Source organism: Vigna unguiculata, chromosome 9 (assembly GCF_004118075.2).
Source record: "Vigna unguiculata cultivar IT97K-499-35 chromosome 9, ASM411807v1, whole genome shotgun sequence".
Taxonomy (NCBI): domain Eukaryota; kingdom Viridiplantae; phylum Streptophyta; class Magnoliopsida; order Fabales; family Fabaceae; genus Vigna; species Vigna unguiculata.
Window position 1 is genome coordinate 30,620,580 of NC_040287.1, and position 13,889 is coordinate 30,634,468.

The window sequence follows — 13,889 nt, forward strand, 5'->3', positions numbered from 1 at the left end:
GCCTTTAATTCAGCAAACATGCCTTTGTCTCCACACATATGATTAGAACATCCTGAGTCCAAAAACCAAGCATCCTTCCTTATGACTCCCTTTTCTGTCGTAGCCATCAACAAAAGCTCTTCCTCTTCATCTAATTCTGCATAATTTGCTTCTTTGTTCCATTGGGGACATTCATATTGAAATTGGCCCAAGTGATGGCACTTGAAGCATTCCACTGTAGCTTTTGAGAAGGACTACCTCCCTCTTCCACGTCCACGACCTCGGGTGCTTCCTCTTCCTCTTCCTCTACTGCTTTCTGACGCGAGGACTTGCTCATCTTCTTGGTTGACTCTTTTGAACTTTTGTTCATGGACCACAAGAGAACTTTGTAGTTCATCAATGGACATTGCTTCTGTGTCCTGAGATTCTTCAATTGAGACAACAATGTAGGTGAATCTTGCTGTCAAGGTTCGAAGTATTTTCTCCACTATCTTTGAGTCAGGCATATCCTCACCATTACTTCTCATTTTGTTTGCTATTGTCATTACTCTTCCAAAATATTCTGTGACAGTTTCTGTTTCAATCATTTCAAGCACCTCAAATTCCCTCCGCAATGCATTTAGCATGGATTTTTTTTACTTGAGCATTGGCTCCAAACTGTTTTTTAAGGACTCCCAAACAATCTGGGTCGTGCTCCGATCCAGGATTTGTTCGAAAACGGATCGATCAATGGCCCTGAACAAATAATGCTTGACTTTGTAATCCTCAGTTCTGGACTGCTCTAATTTTTCTAACTGTTCCGCACTCAGAACAGTGCCTTCAATGGGCTCCTCAACACCATTTTTTATCACTTTCCAGAGACCCTTTGCACGAAGGAGGTTCTCCATCAACTCACTCCAATGGTCATAATGTTGACCATTAAAATAAGGAATTTTTGTTGAAAGCTTATCGTTGCTCATCTTCGTACGTGACTCTTTTTAAGGAAAGCTGTAGCTTAAATATATCTATCAGGCCCAGTGGGGGCTCTTGATACCAAATGTTAAAATAGATATACTACACTGAAAACTCATGTTTTATTGAATCAGAGAGGGTAATATTTAATATGTCCCTCTGGTAACAGAATACATAAAAATAGCACCTGTAAGCGACGTGTCCAGGGGCTAAAACTAAAAAGTAACGTGCTTCCTAAATATTAGGATTTATTCAAACTGAAAAATACTTTAACAAATTATGATAAAAAACCTTTTCAAGGAGATGGTTTCTCATCTTCTTTCTTATCATCTACAACTTCTTTCCTTCCACACTTTCGTTGTAATACCATAAAAATCATGACTAATTTTTACTGTATTTTAATAATTAATAAAGTTGAGACTGAAATACTTTTAACTTAATTATATATTTTGTATTTATATGCTAACTTGATATATAATATTAATAAAGTTGAGATTGAAACTTTATTTTACGTTCATACGAGAGACTCATTGTGCCATAAGTCACAATGACATATTTTTATGAAAGAATTTTTCATACACGAAAAGAAAAAATTATATTATCAATAACCATAATCTATTGATAATATTTAAAATTTATATTATTTATAGATTTATCCATCAATAATTAAAATTTTAAAATTTATTAACAAAATTCATTGAAAACAAAATTTATCAATAAATTTATTTTTGTCGGTAAAATTCCGTCAAAAATTACAAATTTTTTGTAGTGTAATGACGAAATCAAACAACTTAATTAAAAATTATAAATGTTTTTATAAGAAAATTTTAAAACAAATAATGATATTTACATTTATAAAAAGCCTTAAAACTTAATTGATTATAATTTTTAGGTTAAATTACCCTTTTGGTCCCTCTATTTGTCACGAAATTTCAGTTTGATCCTCAAGTTTTTCGTTGTCTCAATTTGGTCCTCAATTTCTTAAAAATGATTCAATTTGGTCCTCACCGTTAACTTTGACCAAATGGTGTTAAAGTCAACACAACGTGTCAATTTTTGTTTTTTTTATTTTTATTTTTTTAATATTTTTTTTAATTTTTTTTAATTCTTTTAAGAAAATTAATTTTTTTTCTTTTTGAGACGTGTCACTTCACAGTTGTGCCACGTGTCAAAGTGACTCAATTTGGTCTCTTTATTTGTTTTTAATTTCAATTTAGTCCCAATTTTTGTAAAAATGAAGCAATATTATTCTTCCTCAAATTGACACTAAATTTACCTTTTTATAAATTTTATAGTGATATTCTTACTAAAATTAACGTTTTTATTAAATATTTCTATAAATATTTTAAATTAACTTTAAATTCTACACAAAACATTAGACTTTGATTTTGTTTTGAACTTGAAATTTAGTTCCTAAACTTATGTGTGACAAGTTATTTGATTTTTAATTTTTACTAAGTTTGTATAATATGATACACTTGTTGCCATTATATATGATGACAAAATTGTTAGTTTTTTAAAGGTTTAATTAATCGTAAGGTACCCAGTTTGGTACTAGAGTGTCAAATTGGTACCCGCTTTTAAAAAAGTGTCAATTGCATCCCAACTTTTGAAAATTGCTTCAATTAGGTCCCTTTCAGACAGAGTTGACTAACGCCGTTAGTCAATGTGCCATGTGTCAATCTGTGGTTTTTTTGATTTTTTTTAAAAAAAAAATTAATTTTTTTTTTTAATTTTTAATTTTTTAAATTTTTTTTTAAAAAAAAATAAAAATGCCACGTGTCAAGTCCTTGTGTATGACACGTGGCATTGTCAGTGCCACGTGGCATTGTAATGCCACGTGTCAGTGTCACTATTAGATGTCATTGTGTTGATTTCGATTTGGTCCCCACATATGTCTTTTGTTTCAATTTAGTACCTAAGTATGCGTATCTGATTCAATTTTGTCCCAATTTTTTTTTAATAATTAAAATATTTTTGTAATCCATTTTTTATAAGATTAAAAATAATTAAGTATAAATATTTTTACAAAATTAAGTACTAATATTTATAATGTTTCTCTCAATTTCAGACCAAATTTATTATTTGTATGAATGTTATGCTATTTATAAGTACTAAAATGACTTTTACCACTAAATTTTAATATAAATATCAAATACTTAATTTTTTTTAAACTTTTATACTTAATTACTTTTAATTTTATTAAAAAATATTTTAATTATTAAAAATTATTAGGTCAAAATTGAATCAAATACACATAAGTAGGTACTAAATTGAAACGAAAAAACATAAATGGGGACTAAATCGAAATCATCACAATGGCATCTGATAGTGACACTGACACGTGGCATTACGTGGCATTACAATGCCACGTGGCACTGACAATGCCACGTGTCACACAAAGGGACTTGACACGTGGCATTTTTTTTTATTTTTTTTTTTAAAAAAATTAAAAAATTAAAAAAAATTAAATTTTTTTTAAAAAAAAATCAAAAAAACCACAGATTGACACGTGGCACGTTGACTAACGGCGTTAGTCAACTCTGTCTGAAAGGGACCTTATTAAAGCAATTTTCAAAAGTTGGGATGCAATTAACACTTTTTTAAAAGCGGGTACCAATTTGACACTCTAGTACCAAACTGGGTACCTTACGATTAATTAAACCTTTTTTAAATTAAGTTTGGGGTTTAAATTTGTTTAATAATAAAACTAAAAAAAAACTTATTTAAAAATATTTCTACAAATATTTAATAAAAATGTCAATTTTATTAAGAATACCATCATAAGTTGTATACAAAGATTAAATTGAGTCTTGTTAATACATGGCCGAGTAGTACTCGGCCCAAAGAGAAGAAACTGGTCGGGATCATCCCGGCCCAGATAGGGGCGTCCCCACGTGATGGCCCAACCGCGAGGGCTTGGTTCCAGCGCAGCGCTGGCAGCCCAGTAAGCGCAACGGCCGTGTACTTCCCGGCCCTCGTGGCCGAGTACACCTCGGCCCAAGGGGCAACGGGCTGAACATGCATTACAAAGGGGCATCATGCCATCAAACCTCAAGAAAGAAAGGAGTTGATATTGGAGAAGTATAGACGGCCAAGAAAGGAAGGAGTTGATATTGGAGAAGTACAGACGGCCAAGAAAGGAAGGAGTTGATATTGGAGAAATACAGACGGCCAAGAAAGGAAGGAGTTGATATCTGAGAAGTACAGACGGCCAAACCCTAAAAAGGAAGGAACTGATATGTGAAAAATACAGATGGACAAACTCTGGAATGGAAAGAACTGATCTTTATTAAAGGCACAAAAGAACAATTCCTGCCAATAAGGAAAGAGCCGATGCGTGCAACCTCAATCGGAAAAGAAGGAATCGATCCTCAAATACAAACGGCCCGCAAATATTAATAACAGGTCCATTAAGAAATCAGTATACATTAAGGCCTAGTTAACAGGTAAAGGTACACTTTTCTGATTAACCTACTACTACCCATATCAATCACTCTCTAACTTGAGCGTCGGAGTGCCTGTAGGTACCCCTACCCCCGGAGTGCAGACGGTTGGGAGTCTCAGGAGGAGTCCCGGGAGGAACAAGAGGAGGTTCGACACAGAGGGTTCTTGAGACCGTCTGGTCCCGCACCTAAATAGTATCGATCAGGTACAATTGGCGCCCACCGTGGGGCCAGACAATTCTGAAGTAGGATGGTGTCGACAAGAGCAGCAATTGATCATAATTCAGTAGCAGCAGAGATGCAACGAGAGATGAACCGCCAGTTGGAAGAGTTAAGGCGCAAGAACCAGGAAGAGTTGAATGCCCTGAGAGAGGAGAACCAACAGATGCGAGCGCAAATCGAACAGAATCCCCCCCACAGGGAGGAATCCCGCAGCAATGAAGAGGGAGGGGATGGTACCGGACGAGACGAGTCCTGAGCACAAACCGCCACCAACCAAACAGAAGCAAGGCCCAGAGCAGCCAGACGCCACCCCTTCGTGGACGGGATCATGGAAGCATAACTTCCCGCGCGCTGGAAGGGGTTAACTATGAGCCAGTACGATAGCACTACTGATCCGGAGGAGCACGTGGACGTCTTCACCACCCAGGCAGGATTGTATACTTCGGACGACGCAATCCTCTGTCGTGTTTTCCCAACATCCCTGAAAGGGCCAACACTCAATTGGTTCACACGATTGCCACCCAACTCTATCGACTGTTTCGATACGTTGGCCACCCGTTTCGGCATACAGTTTGCCACTAGTAAGCCACACCACCTTACTTCTCTGGCATTGGTAAATATACGACAGGAAAAAGGAGAGTCTCTACGGGAGTTTATGGAACGATTCAGAAAGATATCCTTGAATATCTCTAATTTGAATCTTGAGGTCGCCATGCACCACCTCATCACAGCACTAAAGCCTGACCCTTTTGTTGACAGTCTATGCAAGAAGCCCGTGAACAATTTAGACGAACTTCGGACCAGGGCCACTAAATTCATGCAGATGGAGGAATTGAAAGAATTTCGCAATACAACTCGATCGGATGCACAGGAGAAAAGGCACCATGATAGGGAGCGAGCGTTAGCACCCCGATCCGGCCACAGGTTCAAAGACTCTAGGCAGCCGAAATACAACAGGTACACATCACTCGTGTCCAATAGGGCAAGAATTCTGGAAGAAGTACTGAACACCGATCTAATAATAGCCCCTCGAAGGGCCTCGACTCCCCCGAACGCCGACACCACCAAGCATTGTCGGTATCATCGAAATTATGGGCACACAACAGAGGAATGATTTACCTTGAAAGACAAAATCAAGGAATGGATACAAGCAGGACACCTAAGAAGATTCGTAAAACGGGAAGGCGGGAGATTCTCCTCAAGGGGAGAACGAGAAAAGCACTACGAGGAGCGACCACGAAGGACGTCAGAGTACCGAGATAGGGAAGGAGATCGCACCCGCAGAGGGGCCGAACCCAAAAAAGATGATGAGTGGGATACGAGAGAAAGGCCATTAAGAGGAGTAATCAACTACATCTCCGGAGGTTTCGCAGGAGGTGGGGCCACTACGTCTGCAAGAAAGAAGTATGTGCGAGCAATCCAGAGTGTCAACGCCGTGACAGTATGTTCCAAACGGCACATGCTACCCATCACGTTCCGAGACGACGATTTCCAAGCGAATCGTGTTTTCGGGGTTACAGGCGGAAAGTTCCTGGGTTTCATGTTAACCCAAAGGGGAATAGAGGCCAACCCCGATAAGTGCCAAGCGGTTGTCAACATGAGGAGTTCATCCAACATCAAGGAGATACAGATATTGGTAGGGAGGCTAACTGTGTTGTCACGTTTTATGCCTAAATTAGCAGAAAGAATCCAGCCAATGCTGAAGCTCTTGAAAAAAGCACAAAAATTTGTATGGGATGAGGCTTGCGAGCAATCTTTCCAATCACTAAAGGAATATTTGTCTTCTCCCCCAGTACTACAGAAGCCTAGCAAGGGGAAACCCCTGTTAGTATATCTAGCCATCTCTACCAATGCTGTCAGCGCGGCCATTGTACAAGATCATGCGGGGGACCAGCAACCCGTATACTATATCAGCAAAGCCCTACATGATGCAGAACTGCGGTACCAGACAGTGGAGAAGGTAATCCTAGCACTTGTGATAACAACCAGACGACTACGACCGTACTTTCAGGGGAACGAGGTAATAGTCAAGTCTGACTACCCCATACACAAAGTCTTGAGGCAACCCGACCTCGCCGGCCGAATGGTTGGGTGGTCCGTGGAATTATCTGAGTATCATCTTCGATGTGAAGCTCGAGGGCCGATCAAGGGGCAATGCCTGGCAGACTTTGTCAACGAATTAACGGGAGATCCTGACGTACGCGAGGAAGGTTGGCCCTCAAACGAGAAAAGGCGGGGGCGCTGGGATTGTTTTGCAAGGACCGAATGATTTACTACTCGAACAAGCTTTGTGCTTTGGCTTTAAACCCTCTAACAATCAGGCAGAATATGAGGCATTAATCGCAAGGTTGACCCTCGCAGCAGACATGTGAGCAGATACGGTGACATGCCGAACTGATTCGCAACTGGTCGTAGGACACTTGGACGGCACTTTCCAGGTAAAGGACCCCTCCTATTACGATATTATCACGTTGTGCAGGGCATGTTGAACAGATTTAGAACAGCAAGCGTAAAGCATGTTGATAGAGCCCAAAATGCCAAAGCCGACTTGCTCTCGAAGTTAGCAACTACCAAAGTCAAGGGACAACATCATACAGTGATCCATGCCACACTCGACCGTCCTAATGTAACTTTGGCAGAATGCAATACTACTGAGACAGTCACACCAGAGGAGAAAGGGTGGATGACTCCTATTATACAGTTCATTCAACACGGTGACATAGATGGAATTGATGACCCTATCATGCGTAGGAAAGCTTCTCGATTCACTTTGGTTCGTGAAGAATTGTACAAACGGGGTTTCTCCAACCCTTTGTTAAAATGTGTCACAAACCACCAAGCCCAGTATATTATGGAAGAGTTACACACGGGAATCTGTGGCTTACATTCAGGATCGAGAACCATGGTAGCTCGGTTAGTACGAGCAGGATACTATTGGCCGATTGTCAAGGAAGACTGCGAGAAGTACGTAAGGAAGTGCACCCAGTGCCAACAGCATGGTAACATGATACATCTCAAGTCAGAGGAGTTGCACGGTATTATCTCCCCTTGGCCTTTCGCCAAGTGGGGCATGGATATTCTATGGCCCTTCAGCCCAGGGAAAGGTCAGGTAAAATTCTTGTTGGTAGCTATAGACTACTTTACTAAATGGATTGAGGCGGAGCCACTGGCCCTGATCACGGCCCAGCAGGTACAAAAATTTGTCTGGAAGAATATAGTGTGCAGGTTTGGCATACCAAGCATCGTCATAACGAACAATGGTAGACAGTTCATTGACAAGGGGCTAGCTGAGTTCTATAGGGGACTCCATATACAACATATAACCAGCTCAGTCGAACACCCACAAACAAATGGGCAAGCCGAAGCAGCGAACAAGGTCATACTGCGAGAACTTAAAAAGAGGTTGGGAGATGCCAAAAGAAGGTGGGCTGACGAGTTATTAGAAGTCTTATGGGCATATCGCTGCACCCCTCAATCAACAACACAAGAGACACCCTACTGCTTAGCATATGGAGTAGACGCAATGATTCCGGTCGAGATTGGAGAGCCCTCTTTACGGCGCCGCCTGTTCGACGCGCGTCTTAATGAAGAAAGTATGCTAACAAGCCTGGACCTGGTTCAAGAGCTCCGAGATCAAGTTCGCATTCGGGAGGAAACATTTAAACTAAGGGCCCAGCGCCGCTATAATACTAAAGTCAAACCCCGATCTTTTCACCAGGGAGATCTAGTATGGCGTATGGCAAGTGCCGCTCGGAAGCACGAGGGGAAGTTCTCGCCCAATTGGGAAGGACCATTCCAAATCAGCGAAGCCGTGGGGAACGACGCATATAGGTTGGAGCACCTATCCGGTGCCCCTGTCCCGACCACTTGAAACGCTTCACATCTCAAGTTTTATTACAGTTAATTTGCCAAACATTTATTTTTCAGACTCTTTTGTGATTTTAATTGCACAATAAATGATGTACTCTTTCCTACCTTGATCTTTTTTTCCTAAGGAGGGTTTTTGGTCAAGAAGGTTTTAACGAGGTATCTTAGTCATAAATAAAGCATGATCATTTCATTTTCCTATAATTATCTTATCTATTTTCAACAAATGCATATATCTTGATCAAGAACAAATAACCGGCAAGATTTCACACTCTCTCATGGGAAAGGAAGCTTCATCGAACTAGATGATTCCCCCATACCTATACCAATGGGAAAGGAAGCTTCATCGCCCTAGATGATCCCCCCATACAAGCCAAAACCTAAGGTAAATACAGAAACAAAAGCTTAAGGAGCAGATAACGTAAAAGAAAACGCAATCCTGGCCAGAAGTGGCCGAGTACATCTCGGCCAGGTACGACCGAGCACATCCCGACCAACGGTGGCCAGCCACATCACGGCCCAAAGTGGCCGAACGCATCTCACCTTCACCTGCAAATACAAATAGCAACATACAAAGAGGCACACGCAACATATGCAAACACAAAAGTCTAAAAGAAAGTTCAAAACACCACATCCAAGCATATAATGTGTGTTAATACATGTCCAACAAATAGAAAAGTAAAGCTCGCAAAACAGTTTCTAAAAATACGAAAATACAAAGTAACATATCAATCCTCGGGGGTAGGTTTTTGTTGCCCAGCCACAGGAATGTCCTCCACAGCCATGACGGAACCCTGGTACACATCCTCATCAATATTGAAACGCCCATCTCCCGCGTCAAAGTTAAAGTAGTGAGCAGCCTGGCACAGGGCCTTGTGGAAACCTTCCACGTGCTGGGACATCACGTACCCCTCCAACTGGTAAATCCGGCCAGCCTTCTCAGCGTTATCCCTCTTCTCAGCGGCCAGCTCCTCCTCTAGACGCTCCAAAGCCGCCTGGAAATCCTCATTTTTTTTCTCAAAATCCCTGCAGCGCGCCTTCAAGATATTACGCTCTGCTAGCAGCTGAGATCGTTCATTTTTTACACTTCTCAATTGAAGTGAAACCTCTTGCCTCCTGCTATTGGACTCGGCCAAATCCCTCTGTAAACTCTCTATCTCAGCAGCCAGTTTGCTTGTCTCTGGCAGTTGGCTTAGCACTGTGTTCAGATGGCGACCCATCACCATCGCCCTGGCGTGAAATTCATTCAGCGCGTACAACACAGTCTCAGGACGCATGGCTGAAACAATCTCAGCCTCCTCCGACGATAAGGAAACCTCTATGCCTTGGTTAATTTTGAGTTGTGCATCAAACATCGCAGACAGAGCATCAGCCGCACCGTCAACAGAGGAAGTGCCTCGAGACTTCTTGGGGGAGGATGACCGAGGAGTACTCGGCCTTGCGGCACAATCCCTACGCTTGCTTTTCTTCTTCGCCGCGGCCGGAGGCATCATGTCGCCCTTCTGGGAGGGCGTCTCCACGGGAACACGACTAGCACTTTCACCCCCTTTCCTCTTCTCCTCCTCTAGTTTTTTCCTCCTCAGCTCCAGAAACACTTCTTTGCCAGAAGGACCCGCAGTAGCCATGATATCTACAAAAAACGAAATAAGCGTTAGACCAAACATACCAGACGCATCTCTATGGGGAGTCAGACGAACATACATACCGAAAAGGTCGTCGCGCGGACGAGAGGAACTAAACACACCAATAATTTTCTTGGAGGAGAGTTTCGTGGGCAATTGGTCCAAATAAGACAACACATACAGATCCTCCTGGGTAAGGGATGCTCTCGGCCAAACTCGATAGGGGGTGGGATGTTTGGTCCAGTAGAACGGAAATTTGGGCTCGCCATTCTCAAAGTAAAAATATCCAGCCCCAGCGGACCGGATGACAACCTTAAAGAAACCAGTCTTAAACCTTTTAAAAGATTGCGTATAAGACGCGAGTAGACACTGGTGGCTTTGACCCACTAGAGACAACCAACTAACCAGATCCCCTGGACGCGTACAGTAGTACTGCAAGAAAACCTGAGGGGAGGGACTCAAATGGAACACTCGGCACACCAGTCGGAATGCCTGAAGGGACGCCCAACTGTTAGGATGCAGCTGGGTGGGAGCTACATTCAGCACCCGTAGCACTCCCATTGTAAAATCATCGAAGGGAAGACGCACATGCAAATCAGAAACTAAGGTAGAATACATGTAGAAAAAGTCATGCGAATGACCTTCTCGATCGTGACACACACTATCCCCACTCCTGGCTCGCTCTACACTAATAACACGATCATCTACTGTATCAGCTAGAATATCATACTTCTTACGAAAATCAACTAGGGTGGCAGATTTACTAAACCTAGACAGCGGGAGTTTCACCCGGGGATCTACCCACTCGTATCCTAGGTGACGCAGGGCCGAGAACTCCTCGGCACCCACAGAGTCCTCATCGTCCCTTTGCACACTATTACTACACGGGGAGTCAGATAAGGTCCCCTCCTCCTCAGAGTCGCTATGCCTACTGGAAAGATAATAAGCAGAGGAGGACGACATACCTGAGATGGCGCAGACGGGAAAGGCTTGGCTGGTGGTGGCTCACTTCCTAAATGACTCCTTTGTCTCACAATGTTAAGACCCCACCTCTATTTATAGTGGACCACTCTCACAAAAGTAGCCCCCTCATCACCATGAGATCTCGCTGCATCCAACGGTTGTCGGCAAATCTCCTTTAAAACTTCCCACCTAAACAACCTCATTATGACAAGACAGCCTCGAATGGTGAGCCAAGTTAATATTTTCTCTTTCCCCATAATTAAAACAAGACTCATAAATGCATATGGTTGGGAACGTCTCGGCACCATTTCCAAAGGCAGCACATCATAGCCTCTTGTGAACTTCGTTCACTACGAGCCTAGGGGGGCTGGTGTTAGTACATGGCCGAGTAGTACTCGGCCCAATGAGAAGAAACTGGCCGGGATCATCCCGGCCCAGATAGGGGCGTCCCCACGTGATGGCCCAACCGCGAGGGCTTGGTTCCAGCGCAGCGCTGGCAGCCCAGTAAGCACAGCGGCCGTGTACTTCCCGGCCCTCGTGGCCGAGTACACCCCGGCCCAAGGGGTAGCGAGCTGAACATGCGTTACAGAGGGGCATCATGCCATCAAACCTCAAGAAAGGAAGGAGTTGATATTGGAGAAGTACAGACGGCCAAGAAAGGATGGAGTTGATATTGGAGAAGTACAGACGGCCAAGAAAGGAAGGAGTTGATATCTGAGAAGTACAGACGGCCAAACCCTAAAAAGGAAGGAACTGATATGTGAAAAATACAGATGGACAAACTCTGGAATGGAAAGAACTGATCTTTATTAAAGGCACAAAAGAACAATTCCTGCCAATAAGGAAAGAGCCAATGTGTGCAACCTCAATCGGAAAAGAAGGAATCGATCCTCAAATACAAACGGCCCGCAAATATTAATAACAGGTCCATTAAGAAATCAGTATAAATTAAGGCCTAGTGAACAGGTAAAGGTACACTTTTCTGATTAACCTACTACTTCCCATATCAATCACTCTCTAACTTGAGCGTCAGAGTGTCTGCAGGTACCCCCACCCCCGGAGTGCAGACTGTTGGGAGTGCAGACGGTTGGGAGTCTCAGGAGGAGTCCCGGGAGGAACAGGAGGAGGTTCGACACAGAGGGTTCTTGAGACCGTCTGGTCCCGTACCTAAATAGTATCGATCAGGTACAAGTCTCAATCTAAGGAGGGACAATATTGCTTCATTTTTACAAAATTTGGGACTAAATTGAAACTAAAAACAAATATAGAGACCAAATTGAGTCACTTTGACACGTGGCACAACGGTAAAGTGACACGTGTAAAAAAGAAAAAAAAAATTTAAAAAAATTTTAAATTTTTTTTAAAAAATAAAAAAAAAATATTAAAAACTCAAAAAAACTAGAAATTGACACGTGACGTTGACTTTAACACCATATGGTCAAAGTTAACGATGAGGACCAAATTGAGTCATTTTTAAGAAAATGAGAACCAAATTGAGACAACAAAAAACTTGAGGACCAAACTGAAATTTCGGGACAAATAGAAGGACCAAAAATAATTTAACCTAATTTTATTTAACTTTACGCTTGTATAAAATTTTAGGACAGGTTCGCAATCCTTATAAAAGATTTAGTCCAATTTGATCCGCTTGTTTAACAAATTAAGCAGTTTCAAAATCCATGATTAATATATCAATTTTTATTAAATGTTAGATAAAAATATAAACATATTTTTTATTATAATATTCATTAAAGTTTGTTGTTGAACTTTGTTATTAATATATCATTCATCAAGACTGTTATCACTAATAAACAGATAACATTTGCAGTAAATAATTAGATGATACATCAACGGTGTAACAAATTTTATTAATTTTAACAAACCGAATAACAAAATATATAATTAAATCTGTATAGAATAATACATTCCGAAAATAGAAAAAATAGATTTAAACTCAAATTTTATATCAAATAAGTATGACATGACAGTAAAATCTTCATGCAAACTCGTCATATATTTTTATGGGAGTACATGTGCATACATATATATATAGATAAGTATAAATATGAAAATCCCATAAAATGAAGAAAATAAGATTTTATTTTACCCTTTCATTATTTCTTTTGTTTTTCTTTGGTACAAAATTAAAAGAAAAACAAAGAAAAATGACACCTAATGCGTAAACCTTGATCAATATTTTTCAAAATATAAATAAAACATGTAAAAATTTTCTTTAAAAAGATTTCTAAATCAAATAGAGATATCCTAATTTGAAAGATAAGAAATAGGATTTTTGAAAGGGGGAAACTTTCTTCTGAAGAAATTTTGACGTAATAGAATATAATAGTTAATTATTACTAAAGAGAATTTATTATTTTGTTCCTTCATCAATCCACAAAACATTTAAAAAAAAAATTGATTTCCAAACGTTGAGTTTTCCCTACATAATTTGAAATAATCGCCTATTCAGTGCTCGTAATTAATTATTTCTAAAAGCAAACATTTAAGTTTAGCTGACATAATCAAACTTTCACGGTTCATAATTGATTATCTTCGTAATTGAGTAACATTCAAGTCTGATCCAACTTGAAATAGTTGTTATAAATTCAATATAATTAATTATTATGTTCAGAAAAATATAAAAAACCAAACTTTAAATGCAAAAACGCTTAAAATTATTTAAAAATTTGATTCATATTTTACATTTTGATCATATAAAACAATAAACTATGGATAGCAGAAACCATGAACAGGATATACATACATCGTGAAATTATCATCAAATGACTACATCATATTTTGCAAGTAAGGACTAGTGCACGAATGGTTTAGTATCCAG

At 40.4% G+C, this 13,889-nt stretch overlaps 1 protein-coding gene across 1 annotated transcript; it reads right to left on the reverse strand.

Moving 5' to 3' along the window:
• Positions 1 to 233: 233 nt before the first annotated feature.
• Positions 234 to 605, reverse strand: LOC114163657. Its single transcript, XM_028047954.1, has one exon. The coding sequence runs from the start codon at positions 603 to 605 to the stop codon at positions 234 to 236; it is 372 nt and encodes a 123-aa protein (XP_027903755.1).
• Positions 606 to 13,889: the final 13,284 nt, after the last annotated feature.

Bases quoted from the DNA above. Each gene is read 5' to 3' on its own strand.
- LOC114163657 (XM_028047954.1), bottom strand. From the start codon at position 605: ATGCTAAATGCATTGCGGAGGGAATTTGAGGTGCTTGAAATGATTGAA.